This window comes from Danio rerio, chromosome 7 (assembly GCF_052040795.2).
Source record: "Danio rerio strain M-AB ecotype USA chromosome 7, GRCz13ab, whole genome shotgun sequence".
Taxonomy (NCBI): Eukaryota; Metazoa; Chordata; class Actinopteri; order Cypriniformes; family Danionidae; genus Danio; species Danio rerio.
Genome location: NC_141027.1, coordinates 24,917,357 through 24,945,184, shown reverse-complemented (window position 1 = coordinate 24,945,184; position 27,828 = coordinate 24,917,357). Strand labels below are relative to the sequence as shown.

Below are 27,828 nucleotides of genomic sequence, written 5' to 3'. Positions count from 1 at the left end.
CACAGAAAAGGATGGAAGGAAAAGGAAGCAAAAACAGAAAGGAAACAAAGAGAATGGATAAAAGGAGAAACAAAATGTTCACACACACACACACATTCACATACATACACACAATACATGACAAAAGTGTTGTCATCGACCCCAGTCGTAGAGCAACAAATAATAACTTGACTTGTAGTTGATCATTTGGAAAAGTGGCAGAAGGTAGATTTTTCTGATGAATAATCTGTTGAACTACATCCCAATCATCACAAATACTGCAGAAGACAATGTTCTCACAGTTACAAAGCAAAGAAGGTCAAGGAGCTCCAGGATTGACCAGCCCAGTCACCAGACATGAACATTATTGAGCATGCCTTGGGTAAGATGAAGAAGGAGACATTGAAGATGAATCCAAAGACTGTTGATGAACTCTAGGAGTCCTGAAAGAACTCTTCCTTTGCCATTCCAGATGACTTAATAAGGTATTTGAGCCATTGCAGAGATGTATGGAAGCAGTCCTTCAAGCTCATGGGAGTCATACACAATATAAATTATTTTTCCACTGCAGCATGACTTTTTACTTTTTATATTCTATACTGTACAGTATTTCTGTTAAGTGACAAGACTTTTGACTAAGCAAAGTCAGACTTTACTGTCCTAATTAAATAATTAAAAATCAAAGCATGATCATATTTTATTTTGGTAAAATAAGCATAATCTAGAGGCCTATGCCTTTCATATAAGCCACTCCTGATACCAAATGATCAACTAGAAGTCAAATTATTAAGTGTTGTTCCTAAAACTGGAATTTCAAACCAAAACACAGTATTTCTTAGCAAAGATTTAACCATTTAGATTTAGGTCAACTCAAAAAGTCAAATAAAATCAAAAAGATTAAAAGTAAAGCAGAAACAGTAAGCTATTAACATATATATTCATGTTATAAAAGGATTTTTCTGTTTTAAAATAACACAGCACCATTCAGTTTGTCACCAGCATGAAATTGGCATTTAACTGTGCATATTTTCCATCACTTATGTTTTTCAATGTAAACATGCACTTGACAAAAGTGTTTGATTATTGTGCTCAAGTCTTTAATCTTTTGTGGATTCTCATGCGTGAAACAGTATTCTAAAAACGTAGTGCTCAAGTTAAAAGTTCAACTCGCTTCTCATAATCTTTTTTTGTCCCATTCCATTGCTGGCGCCTTTTTTTCCCTTTCAGAGCTTCACACGTGAGTGTTAATCAGGTGTGCAGTCATGCAGTCATTGTTTTTGTTATCACTGGCATACCTTCATCGTGTTACTCGAGCAGTAACGTTAGCTTACATTTTAATTTCTCAAAACCACAAATTTTCCATTAAAAAAAAACTAAATTGTACCAAAATATTACATTCAACTGAGTTGATAAAAACGAAAAAGCAGCACTAGTAGAAGATAACGATATAAATAGTTTAAAAACTCAAGCATTTTTGGTGTGATCATTTCCCATTAACCTGGTCAGATGAAGACAAAGGATGATAAAATGACGGATGGATAAATGGTGGACCGGGCCTGCCCTACAGGTAAAGCATGTGGCTGTAAATCCCACACTGCCTCTATTTAAAACTAGTCTGGAGGCAGCCAAGGGCACAAACAGAGAGCAGATGGAGTGTCTCTCTCGCTCTCCCTCTTCTTCATCACACCTCTCCCCTCACTTTTCCAGCTCGTCCCATGTCAGAAAACTGTCAGCAGTGAATAAATAATCCTGATATTAATATGCTCTCTCTCACTGAGCAGCGATTCCTCTGGGATATAAAGCTCCTTGGGGTGGCCGGCTCTTTCTGTAGCACTGCGGGGTGTGGGGTGTGCCCTTCTGCCTGCTTGGGATGTAGAGATTCAACACCTATAGTTTACCTGAATAGGATAGCTCACATCAAAGCAAACATTCTCAAATCCTTTACACACCATATACTTGTTCCAAACCTGAGTTCTTTTGTATCACCTGAGAAACGCATCGCTTTTAAGTTGGTGATCCATCAGTTTAATAACGTGACCATAGCTGCGTCTGAAATAGTGTCCAATTTGAGTAGGTACTACATTGAATCGTGAACTACACGACCGTTTGAAAAGTATGTTCTATATAGTATGAATGTGAGTAGTATGAATGGAACTCAGATGTACTACATCTGCCATTTGTCATCAACATGTGGCCTTCCCACATCAGTTGCATCGCAACACTCCCATTTATAAATAATCTTGCGTGGCATCACTGAATAGTGCAGCATCCATCGGATGTCCACTTCCGAATCTCACCGGAAGTAGTGGGACATCCAGGTGTTTCTATAAATTCGTACATACTACTTGGCTCGAATACTGTTTTTACCGTAATATAAAGTAATATATACTGTGAAATATGCTGATGATTTAACAATCACAGAGTTAATAATGGGATCTTCACCTGGACTTACTCAGAAGGCCTTGGATTTCGTAGTGGAATAGGGAGAGAAATTTAACCTGACAACGAATGGAGCCAGCTGACTGTGAATATGGTAATAAGTGAGGAGTCAACATTCTCAGGACAAGCAATTAATAGAGTTTGCACCTTTGAATTGCTGGGTGTGCAAATATCCTTGGATCTATCATGGGATGCCCACGTGAAGTACATGATTTCGAAGGTGCATCACAGAATATACTATCTTTGCAAAACCAAAAAAGCAGGTCTTGTTCTAATGCAAGTGTATTTGACCTTTATACGGCCAGTTCTTGAGTATGCCAATCCAGTCTGGGGCAGACTACTCAAAGGTCTCTTTGAGAAGTTAGAGAGGATTCAAAAGCGATGTTGTCAGATAATAGGTATTCTGACTTCAACTTTTCCAAAGCTGAGTGAAAGGCGTGAGGAAGCAATCATACATACTCTCACTAAAATACTCAATGACAGTATATCACCACTGCATTGTTCTGCAAGGTCCCAGTGTCATCCTACCTTCTTTAGCGATACGACATTTGCCATACCCAGGAGTAAAACTAAAACATCTTTATCTCCTTTAATCCTCGTGCTCTATAACTGCTGTATAGATAACTTATAATTTATATTTGATGTTGTTTAATTATTGTTTTTACTTTGTTTGTCATGTTATAGAGAGCATTTTTATTAGTCAAATATTGCTTTGAGTGTGTGTTCGACGCATTTCAGGGAATTGTGCTAAAATACCCTGTCCTTTCCAATTTTAAATAAACTAAACTATAGTTTAGAATTATGCGAATTTGGACGCAGCGCGACATTTTGTCGTATTTGGTTTCTTTTTTCCATTTTCTGCAAATAATTACAAGCTTCCAAATAATATTGTCAAAGTTCTGATATTCCGATTCTCAAATATGTGTGAGAACATGCATTTCGTCACTTAAACAGCTTAAAAATGATTGTATTGTTTCATCCATGATGACCAATAATGGGTGCCAGTGCTCAAGTGGAGAGCTGCTGGATTTATAACATGTCAATTCATCAACTTTTCCCCGAAACCATGAATGTAAGTGGCTGTTTACCTGGGAGAAGAATAGAGGAAATGTTCTAATAACTTTAACATTGTCTCTATGATGTAAACAAAGGCCAAATCACACCGAACACACAAAAACGCTGCGGTCAAACTAGTAGAAAGAAATCTAGTTAAGAATAGGAACAGGATTCCCAGAATCAGATAATGAGATGTCTAAAGAGTCCCTCCCCTAAAAACAACACTGCCATCAACCAGCCACGCATGAATTCTCTATATGTATTGAAGGCATTAATTAAAACTAAAACTGGCTCTGAGGCACTAATAAATCAGTTCACAAAAAAACAAGCATTAATGCTGTGTGTCTGTTACCCAGATACAGACACACACACACTCCTACATGACGTCAAGCTCCTGAAATCAGATAGAAGGCCTCGGCACTCCCTTCAGTCAACTTCACACCCAGAGCAACTGGAAAGGCCTGTTTAAACACACAGCATTTTAGACTCTGGACTTGATCTCAACACACTCACTCCATGCTCGGCATTGTAAAAAATGCAAAGCCGTGTGTAAATGTGAGCCCTGTTTGAGTTGCTGAAGGTCAGGGAGCTAAAGAGTTTTTTTTTTTTAAGCTTGTTCTTCAGCAGGCCAACATCGTGTTCTCAAACACATCCATACTCTGCGCTTTCTGACACTATTCAAATTCTCCAAAAAAGGATACTTTCATTTGTTTGGGTGTGGCGCTTTCACAGAAACGTCAATGGAAAAGTTAATCTCAGCTCAAAGGATTAGATTATTTTAGATTATCACCATCTTTGAATATTTCCTTGCCACTCTTTGGCTACTACCTTTACCTACATTAGCTGCCATAATCAGTAGTAAACGCATTCATGTAGATCTTAGCTTCAATACAGTCTCAAACACCATCCAAATATTTACAAGCTAATATTTCTAGTTGTATACAAGTAACTGGAATGTACTCCATGAAACTCGGTTTGTTGGAATGCAGCTTCCAATTGATTACAATTATCAGAGCTCAAGCCTATCACCGTCCAAACACTAAGCCAGGGGGGTGTCCACACTCGGTCCTGGAGGGCCGGTGTCCTGGAGAGTTTAGCTCCAACCCTAATCAAACACACCTGAACAAGCTAATCAAGCTCTTACTAAGTATACTAAAAACTTCCAGGCAGGTGTGTTGAAGCAAGTTGGAGCTAAGATCAGCAGGACGCCAGCCCTCCAGGACTGACTTTGGACACCCCTGCATTAAGCAGTCCATTCACAAATAACTGAAGCACAATAAACATAAATACCACGTCATGTTCTGAAAAACCCATTACTAAAACAAACTGCCTAAACACAGGCTGTGGCAAGGACAGGTATGTTGTTAACACCCATTTGACTGATTTATTACATGAGCGACTGAATTGACTCACCTGTTGCACACTAACTGAACACAAGCAAAGGTCACGCCGGAACTAAGCCTGCAAACGAGGCTGTGATTTTGTGTCTTTATGCACTTACAAGATTTCTGTGACTTGATGATGAGGTTTGTTTTGTTTGATTGGGTGAACGCTTCACCACATCAAAAGACTGTGTGACTATGTTTGAAGGCAACTCTGCGTAATGTGAAGTCTGGTTTGAACGCAAACAGGAAGTGAATCACTACTGATCATCTATGTTTTATGGGGCTGCAGATTATTACTGAATACAAGTCAGGGTCAGATGTCTATGGGCTAAGGAGCACATTAAATATTTATTAGAAATATGGCCAAAATTTCTTTTATACATATCAGCTTGCTTTGTGGCAATTATGGTACTTAGGGATGCACCCAAATTAAAATTCTGGGCCAATGATGGGTTACAAACTATTTTTTTCATTTGGTCCCAGCACAAATCGATTAAGGGTGCTTTCACACAGATAGGGTATATGCAAACGTATTCTGAAGAACATTTTATTATTCAGTAACCCGGGTAAAACTCTTTCGATGAACTTTATGTCCTTACAAAATCATCGTGTTTAAGGTCTGCTTCTTTAAAAATCAATGATCTCCACTGCCTGATTGATATATGATCTACAATGGGTCTTAGAATATACAAGAACTGAATTAAATAAAAAAAATTCCACACCATGTCTGAACATTTATTTTAACCCTGTATTTTTTTATGGAGTTTCTGCGCTAGCCTGCTGATCCTAATGGCTCGTGCGTGCTTTTGTTTTTATCTTGCTATTTAGCCGATTGTAATAAAATGATATTACAACATCGATGCTGTGAAAGGAACCTTAGAAAATAGTCACGTTAACCGTTCACTGGAAGTTTATCGATATAGGAAGAAACACAAGATGTGCATATACAGTACCCTACTGCCTGGTCTGAACCCAAGTTCAATTGTCCCCTCCTTGTCGCCTGCTCAGCTGGTTTGTGTTCACATTGTCTTTTTTCATTCTGAAACTGAACCCTGATACACTTGCTCAAGCTGCTGTTGTGCGTACAGCTGTTGCTAGGTGATAGCCATGAAAGTCAAGGCGCCAAAATGGAAAAACGTATGCACTGGGGTTGTCACGATACCATTCTGTACCAATCGGTACTGAAATTTTTAAAAAGTTCAATTTCCTGCGATTATTTGAGCTCTGTGGAGCATATTCTTAAACACCGCTGATTTGCCATTGTGTTCATGTGCTCAATAGAAATGACTGTGATTGGCCATGAAGGTCATCAGTTCCGAAAACGCACTGCTGTTTACTGAGTGTAAACATCGATACAGGGACACTGGGGCGTTTTAGTCACATCGATCAGCTGGTTTGTGTATAAGCTAACATACAAGCGATTAGCTGATGAATCATGGCTTTAAAATGCTTTTTAAAACAGGACTTTCTTTTTAAATGGACATTTTTTTAAATTTCAGTATGGATTGGTAACGAATTCCCCTATCATGACAACCCTAGTATGCACATCGCAGTCATTCTGCTTTTACTGAATCTTTTTATTTTGGTAATATATAGAGACTAAGTTTATCTGCCGCAAAAATATTTCAAATGTTCAGAACATGACATGTTATCCACAGAAGTCATTTTGGAGGAAACAAGCAGACATTCTCATTGTGTTTGCCCTGGATCAGTCCTGCTTGCCATCAAGGTACAGTACATGATACACAGACATACACACACATACACACACGAATGAACGTTATGAAATCTAGTTTGTTGTACAGTTCGCTGTTCACTTTTGTTATTTAGTACGATTGCATTAGTATCAAAAGTGACTCGGACCAGAGTTAAGTAGATTGAACATAAAACAATTTAGTTGACCCCCCCCCAAAAAAAAAATTCAACTCATTTTAAATAAGTAGTTTGAACAAGCAACAATTTTGTGTGTTTTGTAATTGTTATCTTATTAAATAATCTAAAGTTTTTCTGACAGTAAACGAATCGAGGTATGACAGAACAGTAGCACTACTGCAAACAGCAGGAGCAAGTATACTATAGAAATGTCCCGTCTCCACATTATTTGAGTTAATTTAGTTTTTCCAGTGAGCGAACCAAACTACAATCACACCATCAAATTCATTATGCAGCACTACCAGAATTATACAAACAATTCGGCAGTGACTCCAATAATCACTAATACCAATTTGGTGCTTTGGAAACTTGGTTGGTTCTTTGGTTGGTGACAGGGGGAAAACTACTAATCATGATGGATCTAAATTAAAAACATTACTTATAGTAATGGTAACATCATTACTTCAAAAGCATTTCATTTCCTCATCTGACTATACAAACGAATTACGATGCATCTGAGAAAACATTGTAAGGTGCTCTAATGTGGTCAACCCACTTTATTGTGGGTCTTCCTTGTACCCATATAAGGCTGACAGGACCTGAATGGGAGCCAGTTCCACAGAGTTGATTACACGCTGAAGTTCAGTCTAGTAATTTATCAGTAATGACAGTGAGTCTAACGTAATGCTGTCCATCCCTTTTAACCACACCTAATCCCTTTCATAGAGAACATGTGGATACAGTTTGCCATCTTTACACGCATTGACTTAAGTTAAAACAAATTTGTTTCCCTAAAAGTACATCTCACAGATATGAAATATAAAAAGACAAAACTGTACCCATTATTTATACCTTTAAAGCCTGCTTTATCACCTGCTGCTTCTTTTTATTCAATACTGACCTTTGCTTCCATATATAAAACTTGAATAAAACTGGAATGAAGTCAAATCAAGTAAGAAAACTTGATCACATTGCAAAAATGTTTTGTTTTCTTACTTCAAAGCAGTGAACTCAATTCAAAAGTATAATTTCTAATAATATAATGTAGATGTAAATGTAATAAAAAGGAGCGGCTAAAGCAAAATGATGATTCCATCTTAAAGAATGAGTTGTAAATCCAGGAATTACTTTAATCTGTCGCTTGCCAGTCATCCTTACAGATGACATGATGATGGATTGTTTATATCCAGTCATCTCAAAAGATTACATACCAGCACTGCTATCGAGTGCTTGCAGATCAGCTTCGACTGAGTGGATAATATCAGGATCGCTACTTTCACATACAGGACAAAACTGCTGGCATTAAAAAAAAAGTTTTTATTCCGGTGAAATGATCTGCCTAGTGGAGCGAGTAGCGCTAATGGAGTAAATCACTGCAGTGGAAAACTGTGAGTCTTTGAGACTGATCAGGGTCAACGGACCCAACAGAGATCTGTGGTACTATGGTGGATGTCCAAACAAAGCACACCAGGCTCAACAGCACTGAACACTGAAGACTTGATGTGTGAAATGAGGCAGGTGGACAGACATTTCTAAAAGTCCACAAAAGCGGCGAGCACAAAAAAAGAGAGTCCAATAGAATGTCAACAGGATAAATAATTATAATCAATTTTGTATTTTATGAGTTAACAATTGCCATTAATAATCACTATATTTCATTACAACGGCCAAAAGCTACCGAAACACCTCATCAATAGCACCAGAACTTTTTAAAGGTTCCCTGAAATGCCATGAAACATGTAGCATTATCCATTTGTTAAGTGTGAGGTAACACAAGTGGCTTCCGGGTACAAACTGTATAGGAAGAGTCAACAAATGGTAATAATAAACATTTACAAAGCGATGTAATACTTTCGAAAATCACGAACACAATATATGTATCCATGCCTAATATCCAATGGCCAGAAAGTGGTTAATTGCTTATAAACTGTTAAAATATTGGTATATATGAAGCAGCAAGTCCATAGACTTGTATATAAAATTCACATTAATGTGTGATATGACTAAAAAGTGGCCATAAACGAATATTTTCTCAATTTAAACGAGTAGCGGCTTGGACCCGGACACAGTATTCCAAACATGGATACATTGTGTTGACAATTTTAACTGAAACAGGACAATATAAAAGTACTGATAAGCTTTTCCCGCACTTATTTAAATAGCTAATAGCATTTTGTTTACATCACAAGCCAGAGCATTTAAGCTCATTAAAGCTCACATTGTAATGTGCATTAATATAGCACACTTTATTGTGTAATATGGCCATACCCCCAAAGTGCTTTACAATTGTGTGAGATGATCTCTTCAGCGTTCATATAACAGCCAGTCTAATAATAACCATGCAGAGTCTGTGGTCTCCCCTTAATTCTCTCCATATTGAAATATAGCATTCTGCGTAGAATTCACAGTAACTCTTTGAATGAGATTCAGTTTGTGCTAATGTGTCTCTTTATTTCTTGAAAGCATACTGGCTTACAGGCAACCCTAAAGTCTGTGTGAAATCAAAATTTACCCTGTTTATTTTGCTACTGGACATTGTTATTCTTTAGGTAAACAATTAATATGCACAAATGAATCCAACCAAAAAGTTTTTTGGTAATCTTCAAAGTCTAACTATTAGCTTCTGAATTTGTGCACATCTGTGGATGTCAGATTGATGTTTCAACCCCAATATTCTTAACCACACCCTTCTTACCATTAGTTTGAATGATGTGCAAAAAGAAAGCCCCACCCCCCACTCAATATTCTGCAGCAGTATGATGCACATCAGCATACTCAAATAAAAGTCTCAGCAGCTTCCAGTTCATGCAGACTTTAAGGCTCACAAATTCCTAAAAGTCAAAAAGGCAATTTTGAATTCAAGGAGACTTTAAAATCAAAATGAAATAAAATGATCATAATCAACGTGGCATATTTTCACAGCATATCCAAGTTGGTCTTCCAAATACGGTTTAATGCAAATTGGGATTTTGGAATCAGTCGTGGTAGACACATACTTTTTTGCAGGCCTTTCATATAAGATATGGAACCTGAAGGTCAAGCTGACCCTTAAAGAGATAGTTCAACCAAAATTAAAAATCTGTCCGCATTTATTCACCCTTTACTTGTTTCCAATCTTTAATAGTTTCTTCCTACTATGTAATGTCAATGGTTACAGGTTTTCAGATTTCTACAAAATGTCTTATTTTGTATGAGACTAATAAAGGTTTGGAATCACTTGAAAGTAAGTAAATAGCGAGTGCATATTTATTTTTGGGTGAACTATTCTTTTAAGAGTGGCATTTCTCACATCTCACACTCAAATAAAATCTAAACCTTTTAGCTGCCAAACAAGACATGAGCATCAGTCAATTGTTTGACTTTTTAATTCAGCTATTAATGTTGCAGAATTTATTTCTGTTTGGCTGAGAAGTCCCAAGTGTGTCAGATGTTTTATTTTTACATTGCTGAAAATGCCACACAAACACACAGGAGCTCCCATTCTGTCTCTTCATTAGCTGAGGCTGTGTCTAAAGCATTTAAAGTCTGATGTCAAATACTGTACATAGCCTCTATATTTTCTATCAGCCATTTTATAATACATAGGGCAATAACCTACATTAAATAAATAATAAATCACAACAAATGCCCAAAATAAAGCTATCCGCTTGTTAAATGGTGACGTGTTTGTAACGTATGTAATACTGTTTCCGGGTCCAAGTCGCCATTCATTTGAGTGGAGAAATCATTTGTTTATGATCACTTTTTATTAATATCTCACATTAAAGTTAATTTTATATAAACTCATAGTGTATACAACAATCTCTGGGCTTGCTGCATAACAAATACCAAAATTTTAACAATTTTAAAAAAGAGTCACTCTCTGGCCATTGGATATTAGGCATGGACATATATATTGCGATCGTGACTTTCGAAAGTATTAAATCACTTTGTATACGTTTATTAGTAGCATTTCATGAATCTCCCCATTCAGTTAAATAGAGCGCTTTGACCCAGCGTGACATCACACTTAACAAGCGGATAACAGCTATATGGTTTTCTTCAGTTGGAACATAAGATACATTACATTTTAATAATAATAAATTTGCTCTTGATTTAGTCTATTGTTAACTTAAGTGTGTAAACATATACACTGACCGGCCACTTTATTGGGTACACCTTACTAGTACCGGGTTGGACCCCCCTTTTCCCTTCAGAACTGCCTTTATACTTCATTGCATCTAACTGGAAATATTCCTCAGAGATTTTGGTCCATAATGACTAGGGTTGTAACAATATACCGGTATGACGGTCTACCACGATTTGAACGTGCACGATTATCATACCATGAACAATTGCATATCAACGGTTTTAACCCTTAAAGACCGAGACAGCCGCCCGCGTCTAAAAATAAGTATTGCTCTTAAATGTTTAATAACTTTTGATCCGCTGATCCGATTCATACAATTCAAAGATTGGCATAAAGAAGAGAATCTCAGCTTTCCAGTGCTGTATCACATAACATTCGCGGACTTTCAGAGGTTCCGGAATCAGTGCGGTTACGTCATCAACATTTGACAACGCTGATTTGACAAAGAAACGCTCGTCACTGTGTCTCCGGACAAATCAGACATGATACATTGATGCATTGTCCCTCCTCCATGCCCAGATTGGTTCAAACTCGCTATATATCAACCAATAATCATAGGTTTCGCTTTTGTTTGTGGACCAAGCTTTTTGAACAACACGGAATGAGAGATAGGCATACATTTATGCGCGGCTAAATAAAACGCAAAAAAAAAATAATTCTCATACTAAGTACTTTTGCATGCACAGCAGCACAGAAACATGACAAAACAGTGACACAGCAAAGACGAACTGCTGCTCTTGCTGTTTTCAAAAGACGCAAATGAAGGTGCAGCTGTTTGTCTGCATTGCATACAACCACATCCAAATCCATATCCACAGACAACCATATCCATGCTGGCACATAAAACCTAAGGATGTTCCATATTGAATCTAGTTTCGTTATGTAACTATTTATAGCATAGTAAATATTTATATCTATTTTTTACTGAGGATTTGCACCATGTTTATTTGGACTTTATTTGGACTTTGACACATTATTTATTATTTTCTTATTTTTATTTGTTCATTGTAAGTGGTGTTGTTTATAGTAACTAAAAATATATTATTTGGAAAAAGTCAAATTTGCTTCACTGTTCTATTATTTTGTAACATTTGTAACATACCGTATACCGCGAAACCGTCAAACCGTGGTATTGTTTTAGACGATTATCATACCGTGAAAAATTCATACCGTTACAACCCTAATAATGACATAATAGCATCACGCAGTTGCTGCAGATTTGTCGGCTGCACATCCATGATGAAAATCTCCCATTCCACCACATCCCAATAGTGGCCGGTGAGTGTATTTATCTACTAAATCTACTAAAATACAGAATACAATCTGTACTGTCAGTCATGTAGCATATTACTTAATAGTTTTCTGAAATATTAAAAATATTTTTATTCCATTTTTATATTCATTTCAGTAATATTATTTATGTTATCATATTAATGCTTTATGACTGACCATACAGTTTGTATATTCCGTATTTTAGTAGATCATAAATCATAAATACATTATATTTTATTAATCACAAATGTTCTTCATTGAGTCTATTTACTTATGCAAATGTGTGTTAATATATATTTATTCAGCTTTTATATTAATTTCAGTAATATAAATGACTAATATGCTTTATGACTGGCAATTGAGTTTGTATATTGTATCTGTATTTTAGAAGATAACCAAATACATTATATTTTATTTACGGAGGATATTAACTTATGTAAATGTGTGTTAATATATATTAATTTCAGTAATATTATTAAGTAATAAACTTCATGACTGGCAATACAGTTTGTATATTGTATGTATCAGACTTTATTGTTTCTGATTGCATATTGTATCGGTATTTTAGTAGATAACCAAAGACATTATATTTTATTAGCCAGAAATAATTTCTTCATTGCGTCTATTTAATTATGTAAATGTGTCAATTTACCTTTATTCAGCTTTTATAGTAATTTCAGTAATATTATTGAATAATATGCTTTATGACTGGCAATACAGTTTGTATATTGTATCAGTATTTTAGAAGATAATCAAATAAATTATATTTTATTAAGCACAACTACATTCTTAATTGAGTCTATTTACTTATGTGAATCTGTGTTACTATATATTTATTCAGCTTTTTAATTGATTTCAAAAATATTATTAAGTAATATTTTTACACAAATCAGCACCTCAAAAAAAAAAAAAAGTTCTATCTGGCCCTTGTAATATGACTAAAAAGTGGATATTAAAGAAAACATAGACAATATTGATTTATTTCATGTTGACTTTGTGGACACCCACTTCAAAAACATCATCACAGAGGTTAGAGGACAAGAAACAGGTGAAGACCCTTTTCTCTCACTCTAAATCTGTGTTTGTGGGTTCTGGGATTTCAGCGATCTGTAACACAAGCCTGTGGTGTCAGGTCACAGTATCAGCAAGGTGACACACTGAGTTACTGAGGACAAGGAAACCCTGTGTTAACACTTATTGGGGTGGTGTGCTTTTCACACATGAAAGCCATAATGCTGCAGAACAGGCTGAACGGGGCTCAATTCAAGCTGAACATCAAGGCTTGTATTAAAAAATAAATAAAAACACCGCAATCAAAAGGCAAACATGACGCAGCACTGTGAGTGACAGATTAAATTTCCAGAGATGCAAACATGGTGCAACTCAGAAGCATAAACACACCGCTCCAAGTCTGACTTTTTTATGCAAAGCATTCTTCCATGAACCTGAGCAAACCAATGGCGGATAATGCAAAATAATAACACATTTTCATACCTCTCCTCCTACATAGCAGGCTGAAACTCACCCACGACCTCACTAGTATGATTAACAGCAGTGAATCATTCCTCACACTCTTCCTCTACTAAAACAGACACACTCTAAATGTTAGAGATCTCGAAGAGGGTATCCGGGAGAAGAAAAAAAAAAAAAAAGCTGGACAACGATATAAAGTCCTTGGCTTTTTATTAAGCCACTTAGAGGAAAAGGAACACGTTAACGCTGCCTGTATTGTATGAAGCTCAGTCAGCATTAGTCACACTGGCATGAGTTATTAATGAGCACTGAATCTGTCCTCCTCCTCACTCGGAATGGCTCAATTTTCTGTCCTCTGGCGTTCGCGGCGCAATCTGTGCCTTATCAAATTGAGAGGGGTGAGGCTGGCTTTTCGTCACTGCCTGTGGTCTTTGTGGTTCCCAGGTCAAATGCAGTACCTGTTGACTGATTCTCCCCATAGAATAGCAGCTCTCGGACTATTTTACCAGTCTGCTATTGCATTATTTACAGATATTATAAGTGTTCATTTATATATTTTTTAAAAATGACGAAGTCTAATTACAATTTAAAATGCATTGATTTTTAGTTGCTGTAGTATAATTTAAAGTGTAATTACTTATTTTAAAACACATTGCCATCTTAAGGGTCCCTTGTTAGTTTTACGTAGAAATTAAGCCAATGAAATTTGTTTATAAAAATAGGGGGCGAATTAGGGCTAGGCGACATGGCAAAAATGCAATCTCAATAATTATTTTCCATATTGAACGATAACAATGTATATTTCAATATAAATTGGTAATGCTTCCAGATTTAAGAGTACTCCAACAGTGACTGAAGCCACAAAAATTAGAGGGTTCATCAAATGGCATAACATATTTCCGGCCGATAAATTTTCTGTGGCAAAATTAGGTACATCTCTAATATCAACACACTTTTAGATTCCCATGTTGCACATTTCTGCTGTGTGATCGGCTCTTAGATCAATATAGAGGAAAAAAAGTCTAGAGCTTATTATTTTTATTGACATAAATTTTATCACGATTCGATATAATATCGTTTACCGGCCCAGCCCTTGGAAAATTTTTTAAAAAATGTAAGATACCTTGGAAGATTCCTTTTTAATTTAGTGTCTGTAGAATAATACGTTTAAATAATAAATAAATAAAAAATAAACTACAAACTAAATCAGCCCAATCAATCTGAAAGAGAGCTTCTCCTTTTATCTGGCAAAATTGTTATATAGATATTGCAAAATTAATACAGACAGAGTATTAAACTCAGAAGTTTGGGGGTGACTCAAAAACATAATGGTTTTTGATTGGTTTAGCTAATATTACAGCTTAACTACTAATTTTAAAACACATTAAGTCATCTTAAGGGTCACTTGTTAGTTTTTGTTTACAGAAAATAAGTAAATTTAAAAAAAAAAAAAAGATAAAAATAGGGGGCGAATTTAAATAAAAGCAAGGTGCCTTAGAAGTTTCCTTTTTTTATAAATTTTTTTTTTATTAAATAAATAAAAATAAACTTCAAACTAAATCAGCCCAATAAATCTAAAAGAGAGCTTCTCATTTCATCTGGTGAAATTGCTATATAGATATATTGTATGGGGGTGAATCAAAAAATAATAATTTTGGTTGTTTTAGCTAATATTACAGCTTCTTTGTTCTCATCTAAAAGGCATAGTTCACCCAAAGATTCAATTTACTGTTCATTTACTCAGCAGTGCTGTATGAAACTGGAAAAAAGGTATACTGAAACAAAGACTTCAGAATGCATAAGACATGTCACCCAAATAGTTTTTAATATAAAAGTATAACAGTTAATATGACAAATGAAGCCCCGCCTTCTAGTGCAGGAACCAATCGTCAGTCGCTATAGACTGATGTTTCTCCAGGGCAAAAGCTTAGACCAGACGTGCGCTTTTACGACAGCTTTTTGTAGTCAACAAGTGCACTAGAATCTCAGCAAATACTTAGTTTTACTGACATGAAATCTGTACTTTTAAATGAACCAAGTGCACTAGAAAACAAAAATCTTTTGGTTTTGTAATCCGTATGAAACGTGAGGTACAATCTGTCCCGCAGAGTGAAATGACTTGCGCTAAAGGGACTTTAACTGAAATAAGTTGTTTTTCTGCTATATCAAAATAAACTATTTACCCTATGAGATAAAAAGCTCTCTTTAAAAAAATTTTTGTAATTTATTGGGTTGATTTTGAAAGGCACTGCACCTGCATACAATAACAATCATAGATACATGAAATAAAGATACAAAAGCACTGAGAGTTTAAAAAAGAAAAAGATACATAATAAATACCCAGAGCTACTAAATTCATGCTGAGGTCTTATGAAGTAAAATGATTGGTTTGTACTAGAAAGCTGTACATTATTTACAGTATTACCTTTAATCCACAGCCCCAAGAAACAGTCCTAAGCTTCTTGATGCATATTAACTCAAGAATAGGAATCTTTATTTACAACACACACACATATATGTTGTGGCATCCGGAATATGCACAAGTTCGTTTTACTGAACAATACAAGACATGTATCCTCCCTTCTGTTTTCAACAAACATCAGTTCACATGCGAGTTCAGCTCCAGTTTAGTATACACACACACGTCATTACGCAACAGGAAGCTTTTGCTACTGACAGTCATAAATGCTCTCAGCACCTTTGCCTCAAGCTATGCATTAAAGGTAATGTTGTAAACATCTTTCAAGTTTTTGCAAAATACTGTTTTCCACTTCATATAAGACAATGCATTGTAAAGAGCCACAGGTATGAATGCTGTTTTGCCAGTTCTGTTTTGTTTTTACTTTAAAAATGGTAATAGCTGTTGATAGACCAATAATTTAACCAGTTTCAGTTAAAGTCTTCTTTAATGTTTTACTTTACTAAAAGGTCACCTACATTATAAGAGTGTGAAATATCCCCTTAAAACATTTTGAAGTCATCTTAAGGCCCCATAGAAATTTTATTGGGGGCACTGTTAGTTTAATTTTATTGGCAGACACACTTGCTAAACCCCAAACATATGGTATTTTTAGTCTATCCAATGGACAAAACGACACTGTAGCTAAATCAGCCATTATGTTTTCAATATCTACATTGAGGAAGCTTGAAACGCTTATCAATTAACAGTTAAGGGAAGTCATGTTGTGTCAGGGATACAGTTTCTGAACTAACTTGTTTTTCCTTCTTCAGCTCACCTAACAGTCTAACTTTGTATTACAGGCTTGAGAGAAACAAGGTTCAACCGAAAAGCAAGAATGACGTCATCCGCAGCAACAAACAAGCACACACACACGCCACGGTTAGTTTCTGAGCAGGTAGTGTAAAGACATGTCTCACCTGGCTGGATGAATTCTCTATAACACCTACTCCTTGAGGCCGGGTTGACATTTTCGCCCAGAGATTTTCAAAAACAGGGCCAATGGGGGAAATGTGACTGGAAAATCGTTTTCAGTGGTTGACAAGCATTTATAAGCTTGCCGTTAGAGGCTTATGTGTCTGTTCTAACAGAAGTAATCAGTGTTGCTAGCTAGCCTGAACTAGCCACGCAGACGGAGATCAACAAGTTGAAGCCCAACATCAGTCCATATGTGGAGGAAAAAAACTTGTGTTAAAGTCTCCGGCTGAAAATAAACATATAGTCCTTAATGAGGTTTTATAACGGATTTTCAGTCTTGGAGAAACAAGCATGGACCCAACATTTAATGTTGCCTTCCAAATGAATCGGCTGGAGTTTAAAACAATTTAAATCTTCCCATAAATGACAGCCACAGGAAACGAGGACACGAGAAAGACTAATGTTTCTTAACGAGCGATGTGATGTGTGTCTGGCCACACAGACAGAATAACACAAATAAAATTGAGTAAAATCACAATTATATCGACCTTCAAAAACAATAAGTGTCAACAAAAGGTGGAGAAATAGCTTCACCGTCACTTTGAGACAAACCGAATGACCGCGGATTTGAAGAAAAACAACCCGGAATGTGAAGCACTGGCAGACGTAAAATGCGTTTCAAAAATGATCAATCCTAAAATACCCTCATGATCCACGAAACCGTCTTCCGCCACTCACGGGATCCCGGTGACCGACGGCTCTTGAATGAAAGAAAACGGCCGAGGGCTCGCGTCCAGAGAGAAACATTCACAGTCACGTAGTAAAATCCATAATTGGCTTCGATGGAACGGGCTTCAGTGGAGGCGGATCGGTGTCGTACTGCGGCCGAGCTGTTCAAATGCTCGTGCCTGATACCGGAACAAGCGCGAGAGGCAACATGGCCGATCTCCGGAGCGAGCGGAGGGGGGCTGAACGGGGAGCGGCGGCGGATCCGTGCACGGATCGTCTAGGCGTCAGTCGGCGCTCGCACTGCGGTATTCGCGGCCGAAACGGCGACAGTAGACGTGGAGTGACATCATGCGGTCGTTGTTACCGTGGAGATTTTGAAATTCAGCAGATGCCAGATCACAGGAAACAGCATCTGTGTGTGAATCATGGTGTGAATGTAGTGTTCGAGTAACGTAACAAGTGAAGACATTTGATTTTTCTTAAGAACCTTTAATTTTGAACAGCGACATTATTTACAGCTGAATCATAATTTCATACAGACATACACAAATAAAAAGGAAACTTAATCTAAAAGTGGGCATGTATATACAAAACGGACACCTCGATGATTTTTCATAGATCAAATCTAAATCCCCTGGTACGGTGAATCAGAAAATGAATATCCATCTACTACAGTTAAGTGAATAATTCACCTAAAATGTGAAAATTGTCATCATTTACTCATCCTCATCATATTCCAAAAACAAATGCTGTCAGCTATGGTTGAACACAAAATTAGCGACGTTGAAGAAATCACAGAAACTAAAAGCACTTGTGCACAATATGAAAGGCAGTTTGAAGCCATACAGTATTATTGTGGGAAGGCATTCTGAAGGATTCTGGAAATTGGTTAACTAGAATTAATGGCTAAACGTTTTCAGCATTCTTCAAAATATCTTCTGTTCAACTGAAAAAAACAAGTGGTGTGGAACAAAAGGAGGAAGAATAAATTACATTAACATTTAGGGGTTAACTACAACTTGAATACCTGCAATATCATAAAACACATATGGAGCATCTGCAGTTAGATTTCGTCATCATGTGCACTTTAGAATCAAATGAGGGTGAGTAAATAAGCTTTTTGAAATAGTCTTCTTATATACAAAACAACCCACACTATTTTATAATATTAGTCTTTTTATCGCAAATCATCCTCCATAACATCATAAAGAGTGACTTCCCAAGACCTGTGCATAAGCTAAAGCTAATTAACAACGACAATACAAATACCTGAGTGAATACATAATAAACCTCTTTAAATTACTCCAAAAACAAAGACCAAATCTGAAAGACTGAAGCATAAAACACATGTAAAAATGCATATAAAACCAAATACTGATGCAGATGTTTAGTCTCTGCTTAAGTCCTTTACTGGCATTGTGAACAGGTCTGAAAAGAAGCTCCCTTCATTGTCACCTCCACCAAAAACCAGCAGTGTTTGTGGGGCTGACTCGACAAGTTCCTTTTGTTCATCTATAGATCCCTTTAAAACAAAAAGACACGAGGTGTCACAAATCAGAGTGCTGAAAACAAGACAATAATCAACCAAAGGCACTTGATAGAGTATTCAAAATCTTAATTTCATTCTTTTAGTTTACCTTTTTGCATGTGGTGGGCATAGTAATGATAGAATGACCAGCTCTGGGTACAGAATTAAGCTGAGGAAGAGTCAGAGATGACCAGCAACTAGTGTCTGGAGGGGGGAAATCATGCAAGATATTTGTCAGGATGCAAATGTTAAAATCCATATAAAAGCATTTTCATATGTACCAAAAGTTAAGGGTCAGTAAAACAAAAACAAGAAAATAATATTTATTATATAAATTATATCTTTTAGCCATAAATTATCAAAAAAAGTGAAAGATTTAGATTAAGGCACAACACACGGCACTTAGTTCAGTACAGCTGCTAATAAGTTGTAATATTTCACAATATTCCTGTTTTACTGCACTTTGATTATATAAATGCACTCTTGGAGTCAAAACATTAACAGAACATTAGTAATGTACAATAATAGCAATGACAAAGTCCAGACAATGGAAACGGGACATGAAGTCTAGCTCTCACCTGTGTTGAAGATGAATGCGTCACTCAGTGCATTGTTCCCATTGTAACCTCCATGGATCAGGAAGCTGCTTTCTGAAAGAACCGCACAGCCATGCCAACTGCAATACAGAGAGGTAAAAATTAAATGTATTGATCAACATGCATGTCCAATCATTGAATCACTACTATTATGACTGAAATTACTTTACATGTTTTGTTTGCAGTCAAGAGCACATTTTTAATAATTATAATAATAAACCATTGTCTTTATTTACAGTAAATTATTAGATGGATTTTAAGTACCTTCTGGGAGACGGGGCTGTTCCACTTGTTTTCACAGGAGAAAACTCCATCAAGCCTGAAATAGGATTGTGACAATGAGATATATTAAGCCGACTACTCCACTTTTCAGCAATTAATGTGTGAAAACAGTACGAGTCATATCAGGTATTAGACATGCTAAGAAATCTAGACATTCTGTTTGAGAAATGGAGTATATTCATTTCATCCAGAAAAACAATGGTACAGACTTTAACTCACAAGCAACAATAGAAATAATTACTCCAAGGAGTGAAACCTATATATTTTTCGCACATTTCCTTCAATACAAAAATTAGGTGTTTACCGAGGTCTAGCATGAACATGTCATTAAAGCACACAGGGGTGTCCCATCCGCCAAACACAAAAATCCTCCCCTGCATCACACATGCTGAGTGCCTGCACAAATGAATCCAAATCTCCTCAAGTTAGAAAGACCAAATCCACAGCAAAACAGAATTTAAATTCAGAACTAGCAGTCATCCAGTTAATAAAACATTACACATCATATGCTGCAGTGCCATTTTGAACGACATTTTAAAAGTACCAAATATTATTAAATAAATAATGCACGTTTTCCCACCCAGAGCGTGGAGCAGGCTTCTCTCCGTTGACAATGGGTTGATACCAGATGGCCATTTCAGGGTTAAAGATGTAGATGGAGTCACTGCAGCCGTCTGGTTCTGGATGTGGGCGAGGAAACACTCCTCCAAACACAAAAAGCTCTCCTCTGAACATACTGCAGCTGTGGTAGGCCAGAGGAGGCACTTTTCCCTGCGCCTAAAGGAGTAAATATAAATCACTTGAGCTTTTTAGAATATTCGACGGGCTAAAAAGGATGTATTTGTACAAACCAATCTTAAATGCCTAATCGTGTGTTATAGCAATTTTGTATTGTTTAGAAATTATATAGTTTAGAAAACTGAGAGGTTAATTAGCTAGTAGTTTGCTTTATTGCTGTGTCAGCATTGTCACACAAAAAAAATTACAATTGTACAAAAAAGTTACATAATGATTACAAAATGCAAAACAGAGGACAACACAAATGAAAGTTAAAGAAAAAAATAGGTTTGTTATTAAAACGATTTATAAAAGTATATTTTATCAACATTATAAAATGGTAAACTCTGGACGGGTTTTTGTTACTATTAGAATAAATTGTACACTAACCTCAACCAAAGTCCAACGCCAGCTTTGTGTATCCAAGATGTGAACATCATTAAACCATTTCTTATGCTTTGAGCCTCCAAACACAAAGATACGCTTAGACTCCGGGTCATAGGTCGCTGTGTGACCAATGCGTGCCTCAGGGGTGGGTCCTTCAGCCAGGGTTTCAGCAGGCACCCAAGAAAGATCCTCTGAAAAACATTTAAAAAATTAAACATTATCATTTCAAAATGACAGCGTATAAACAGTGAGACAGAAACAACTAGTACATTTACATGGACATCACTAATCTAATTATTTGCCTTAATCTGAATAAGAAAATAACATGATAAAGGTGATCATTCGAGTTACTTTTTAAATGTTCATGTTCCCGTTTACATATTTAGTCCATATAACATACTTCGATTAGCATCAAGTCACCTATCGACATTAGTTTCCTCTGGCGTTTCACGCAACAGTTCGTGTTCGTCATGGTACCATATGTGATTTTGAGCATTTGGTTTTTCATTTTAATTGCAGTTCGTTTTCTCACACTATGTGTGCAAACAAATGATGGCAAATACAAATTCAAGCAACAGGCCACCTCTGACATTTCTTTTACTAACTTTTCAATTAGTTAGAGAAACACGGAGGTATTGGAAAATTCCCAGCAGTCTTCGTTTCCCGCTATTAAAAGCCATTCTTATGTTTGTCATCAAAGGGCTGCCGACTGTTCTGTGTGCATCCCATTGCAAAATGTAAAAAACAAAAACTATACTACAATACAGTAATAATTTGATCAAGGTGTCTACATGTCTGTAGCGCACTTCAATAATAGCACTAAAATAGGCAAACCCCGCATGTCTTAATTTGATTTGTTTAGTCCGATTGTGACTTTAGTCAGATTAAGATAATCAAAAATCGCCGTTTACATAGTAGACTTTTTATCGGTGTTGTCATATTCATATTAAAATCAGTTTATTGGTGTCCTTGTAAAAAGTTCTCAATGTGAATTTCTTACCAGTGCACAATTTCCAGATGGGGTCTTTGCAGAACTGCATTCTGGCACCTTGTCCTCCAATCAAAATGGCAGTCTGAGGATCAATTGGACAGAGAGTCTGACCCCAGCGACCTGATGGCTTGTCCAGCTGAGCTGGAAAACATATAGTCAAACATTAAATTATCACTGTAAGCACATTAATGCTCAACATGCAAATGACACAGATGTTTACTCACCAGTCTGTGAGGAGGTTTTGGTCTGCTTGCTTTTGGTTTTGTGGTTCTGAGAAGCAGAAGTTGCAGTCTGCTCCTCTTTTTGAGGGAACAGACGTGTTTGACCTCCACGAGGATTGCTCTTGCCTCGTCTGTGAGGTGTAGCCTTTTCGGAGGCATTAGGGCAGATGTTCTCCTTGCCTCTGCCTTCACTGATCCCTTCGTCCTCTTCTCCATGAGAACGCTTCCTCTTGCCTGCACATTCCCGTAATGCAGGGACTGTGGGGGTGCACTAAAACAGTGGATTGAGAGAAATTATTGACTGTTTTTAACTAGAACTTAACTGCAATCGAACACAAACAACTCAAATAGTGTATAGGAGGCTAAACTCACCTCTGGAGTGCATTCCATCTGTGAAAATGTCTGCACTGGATCCAACAAATCATTAGTGTCCTTTGGGAAACAGGAGTAAGTTAACATATGAAAGAGAATTTAGCAAATTGTTATATTATTTTTATCCTTAATGGAGAGACGGTGTTTGGACAATTTTGTAAAGGTTGTGTGTGTGAGGAACAAGTGTGATGTCAATAGAGTTAGATTCTTGGAATGATTATAGAAGAATATTGGTTTATTGATGAAACACTTAATATCTGATAGGCATGTATATGCAGTTTTTGTAAAGTTGTGTAATATTACTGACAAGCCTATTTTAATCAGTGTAAACACAGAAATGATAACTATAAACCTGGGTACTACAGGTGGAAATTAGCATTTTTCTATAACCTGACACTGTGCATCTTGCCAAGATTGTAATAGGTTAAATGTATTGGTGTGTACTGTCCTTTTACAAAAACATTATTCAAACTAAATTCACAGCATAATATTCTATCAATAGCATAAGCACGAAACAGAATTTATGATGTTAATTTATGATGTTTTCATTTTATATTATGACATGCATTCGCGTGAAATGGCTTTGATCAATAACAATTATAAAAAGATGAATAATTTATAATAAATGCTGCAGTATAACAAGAAAAAAAAACATGAAACAATAGGTTCGGAAAATTTTATTTAAACAGAAAATTTAATTCAGACAAAGTAATTTTCACACCCCACTAAAAGCTTGCTTATGTAAGCATGTACTCACTTAATTTGATTTAATGTTCCAGAGAGAAACAAGAGTCAAATCCTTGTTTTTGCATCTCAAATAACATACCCGATTTAAGGAAACCTATTCATTTGAATTGGAAAACAAATATACTGAGGAAGATATTGTTTTCTGGAGTCCATACATTAAATGCCATAACCATGAATTTAAAGCTTTCTGTTTAGATTTGAGAATTAGAATGCAGAAAGCCCATAGTAAACCCATAATAACACAAAGTAAGACTAAGCTTTAATCTTTGCATCTTCTCTTACCCCATTGAGTTTGACAGTTAAGGTTGCTCCACTCGACCAAACGCCATCTTCACCAGCTTCCCATGATAGACATCTGAATAAACACAAAAGAGGATAAGAGAAAGCTGGAAACCTGTAACCACTGTCTTCCATGGTATTTTACTTTTGACTGAGGTAAAATGAATTATATATTTGCACATTCATTTAGTGACAACGTGACATGCTCTCTATATTGTTTACCATGGTACTTTGAATATTTGGTCTGAAATTTCATGCAAGTATGAGTTGAAAATAAAACAACATTAGCACTATTTAATTGACTGTAAACAATGTTGTACTTTGATAGTCAGTTGCTGCTATATGATTTCACTATTTAGAATTTGCAAAGAATACCTTTGTGAAATTATATTATTAGGTAGAAAGTCCAATTGTGTGAATATAAAACTATGTTTACCTCAATATATTACCATGGAATATTTGCTTTTGTGTTCAACAAAAGTATGAAACTTATAAACTAACTGAGGGTGAGTAAACAGTGAGGAAATGTTCATTTTGGGAAGCAAAGTAACGCACTTATTAAACGGTGTGAGCTTCGCCATAGTAATAGGGGTGTTTCTCTCATCAGAAAGCTCCACAGAGACTGAATCTCGCGTTCCCCAGTCTCCTCTGGTGAACAGAACCATCAGCTGAACACCAGACTGGATCTCCACTGAGCTCTGCCAGCCTTCACGCCTGCTAGGAGAAATAAATTATGAAGAATACAATCTCCTCGTATAATGAAGACAGGTTTAATATAAATTTACTCAACCGAGCAAACAGTACAGCTCATCTCTAACGTTAACTTACGCCAGAACTCACGAGGCGGGAGACGCAATGTGCACTGTCAAAACTTGACTACAAACACATACTAAGCTTAAAAATAAAACATATGAAGTCATCTTAACATATGTAATGCTTGAAAAACAGGAATACTTGTAAGCATGTGCAGTTTGAACTGAGTTAAAACGAATTAAACTAACAACAAGCAAACAGTAACATGTTTGCGTGCAGTAACGTTAATGTTTATCGAACTTACCTCAAGATCTGTTGTGGTGGTTCATCTAATCCAAATATTGCATACACGCCAAAATCCTGCATTTTAACGCTTTTAAGTTAACACTCTCCAACAAAAACGACTGAAAGTACTATTAGCTCAAGTCCAGTAGATAGCACTATATATCTCCCGCCGACCAGAAGCACAATAAATATAAAACTCGCGCCATCGCCACTTGGTTCCCCTTGAGCAGCGCTGTGATTGGATGAGTAGGCGGGGACACAATCCTTTCCACCAATCCCCTAGAAGACACAAACTCCTTTCCTGTTGTCGCGATGCTGATTGACAAGAAAGGCCGACCAATGAATGGATGTCTTCAGGGGGAGGAGTTTTTGTTTATTTATTTGACGGCAAATTTATAAGGGTGCCGTGTAGGATTTAAATCAAACTTTGCTTATCAGCACATACATAAAACACATGTATATACACCTATAAATTACTCGCATATACACCTATACTACTGGATGTTCGAAACAACATAGATGAAACTTGTGTATATACATATAAACTTGACGCATGAATACACCCACATACACACGCGCATACATATAAACTCGATCCTCACATAAACACCCACATTAACACACGCACATACATTTAAACTTGCTGCATGCAAACAAACCTATACACACTTGCATATACATATAAACTCGATTTTCGCATAAATACCCACATTTACATGCAAATACATATAAACTCGCAGCATCCAAACACACCTATACATAATCACATATACATATAAACACGGTCTATGCATTGCATATACACCCTCAACAACACGCGCACATACACAAACTCACTGCATGCAAACACACCTATAACATCTCGCGCAAACATACAAAAAATAAATAAATAAAATTCACAAACGTTTATCACGAATCTTGTTTATTGCAAAGCTTATGAAATAGAAATAATGTGATTAATAGAGGGATTAAATATGTTAAATTATGAACATATGTTATATAAAATATTAGTCTACATAAATAGACTATTCAAAATAAAACATATTTTTATTTAAAACCTTTTCATTTAAGGTAATTACATACACAAATATAAACGGACAGATAGAACCCTTAAAGGACGTTCAAAAAGCAACCAGAATTATAAATATAAATGTATACTCAAACTAAACTCCTATTTTATTGCAAATGTTAATGTAGCCTACAGTCTTCTTGTTTTGATTTTAAAATTTTTATAATTATTATGCTTTTTATATGTTTTTACAATGTGGGTGTCAAAATTGCAAGATTTTGGTATCATTTTGATTGTTAATTATTCATAATAAATTCCAGCAAACTGCCAAAGGAAAAATCAGCATGTTTAAGGTCTGTTTTCTTTAAAAATCAGCGATCTCCACTGGCTGAGTGATATCCGATATAAAGTGGGTCTCAGATTTTACAAGAAGCACTGCATTACATTACATTTCCCCCGCCATGTCTTTATAATATGAGCATTTAAGTTATTTTACCTCATTGTATTCAATGGAGCGTCTGCGCTAGTCTGCCGATTATGACGGCCGAGTGCGAGTAAAGGGTCATTTGTCTCGTTTTACGCTTGAAAAACTAAATGAATGCCAAAGTTTATTTAACTGAATGTATTTTAATTGCATCACAACATCAATGCTGTAAAAGGAACCGTATAAAATGGAAAAAAACTCACAATAACCGGTCACTGGAAGTTTATAAGTATGGGAACAACACTAGCTCGGCATATATCCAATTATATTCATCTGTCTCCATATTCTACTGCATCCCAGAATATTACACAGCACCAAAAATGTAAAAATATATATTTATTATATTTAAGATATTTTTGTCAACAGCAGACGGCAACTAGCCGTGAGGCCGTGAGTCTCTGTGCTCCAATCAGGTGAGCCCTCCTCAGCGCTCGCCATGACAACGAGACAACAGTGACGTGCCTTGTAAAAATTTGCATATGCATTCCTATAAAGCTCGTGTGCTCTCGGTCAGCGTTGTCAGTTCGCCCGGTGTAGCTGTTTGTACTTGACCAAGGTGAGTTCAATACCGACGGTACGAGTGGAGCTACGCCAAACTCACGAAGTCCGCTTCGTGATGCTTCACTCGGGCCCGTCTGTGCTGTAGTTCCTTGCGGTTTGCGTACATAAACGCAATATCGCGAAGAATATTACGTGTTTGTTGCTCGAAATGTGCCGCCGAGCAACATCCAGTGAATACTGGCACGGCCTGGCGCCCGGTCTTTCTGTGCACTCCCTGGGGCGAGGCGGCCTTTGAGCCCTAGGCAGGGAACAAACAACCCCCGAGGACCCTCAGGGAAACACGGGGGGCCGGTAGTGGGACCTCGCTGCGAGGGTTATGGTGGGTGGGAGTGGCGAGGCCCACTCATCTTCTATTTTAAACTATAGTTTCAAACTTTAGTTTACTATAGTTTGAAATAGAAACCATGATAACTGTTATGATTTAACTATGCAAAGAGCCTAGGATGACCAAGAGCAACAGATTCCGCCATTTTGAAGTGAAAGCGGTCGCTCGTGCATTGGATATCATTGCTGTCGCAATGGCAAACAGCGGCTTTGTTTTTATTTAATGTATTCAAAAAGCGCGTTATTGTTTCCCAAATTGCACTAGAGTAACGCCTCTTGGTGATTCTATGCTCTCTGCTCTTTGTCTGAATGTTGTAATGTTTTGCTTTGTTTTTCAGATGAGTTGTTGAGCAAAGATGGACTATTGAAGACAACAGTTGAAGACGACCGCGGGTTATCTCCACGAGCGCGCGCATCATAATGTTTCCGGTCTGTTTTCTGAGAGTTTGTCTTGTTTAGATAAGTTTGCAGGTCAAACAAAATAAACTATACTTTTCCTAAACACCTGTCTCGTGTTTTATT

General features: G+C 36.6%; 2 protein-coding genes and 2 long non-coding RNA genes across 32 annotated transcripts in view; 1 reads left to right on the top strand and 3 right to left on the bottom strand.

Moving 5' to 3' along the window:
- mark2b (MAP/microtubule affinity-regulating kinase 2b) overlaps positions 1–17,915 on the bottom strand; it is an 88,843-nt gene extending 70,928 nt beyond the window's left edge. For all 28 annotated transcript variants that reach the window (XR_015495644.1, XM_087261006.1, XM_087261008.1 and 25 more), the window contains exon 1: positions 16,984–17,915. Coding sequence is in view for 27 of the 28 variants with exons in the window: in XM_087261006.1 (XP_087117132.1) it covers positions 16,984–17,034 (51 nt within the window). In the remaining variant the exon portion in view is untranslated. The remainder of the gene's footprint in view (positions 1–16,983) is intronic.
- On the bottom strand, positions 3,260–9,297 carry LOC141375363 (uncharacterized). The gene is made up of 2 exons (XR_015495709.1): positions 4,702–9,297; positions 3,260–4,542 (listed from the first exon to the last, which is right to left on the bottom strand). It is a non-coding gene; the product is annotated as an uncharacterized LOC141375363 (long non-coding RNA).
- A 263-nt stretch (positions 17,916–18,178) lies between the features above and the next one.
- krcp (kelch repeat-containing protein) lies at positions 18,179–25,114 on the bottom strand. 2 transcript variants are annotated; one of them, NM_001012366.1, is given in 13 exon segments: positions 18,179–19,232; positions 19,348–19,442; positions 19,817–19,914; positions 20,099–20,153; positions 20,421–20,512; positions 20,697–20,893; positions 21,284–21,471; positions 22,281–22,412; positions 22,496–22,763; positions 22,865–22,924; positions 23,894–23,966; positions 24,446–24,604; positions 24,948–25,064. In NM_001012366.1, coding segments are annotated over 13 exon segments (1,614 nt in total). In that variant the 5' UTR covers positions 25,010–25,064; the 3' UTR covers positions 18,179–19,097.
- A 1,825-nt stretch (positions 25,115–26,939) lies between these two features.
- On the top strand, positions 26,940–27,808 carry LOC147843115 (uncharacterized). Its single transcript, XR_015495682.1, has 2 exons — positions 26,940–26,977; positions 27,645–27,808. It is a non-coding gene; the product is annotated as an uncharacterized LOC147843115 (long non-coding RNA).
- Positions 27,809–27,828: the final 20 nt, after the last annotated feature.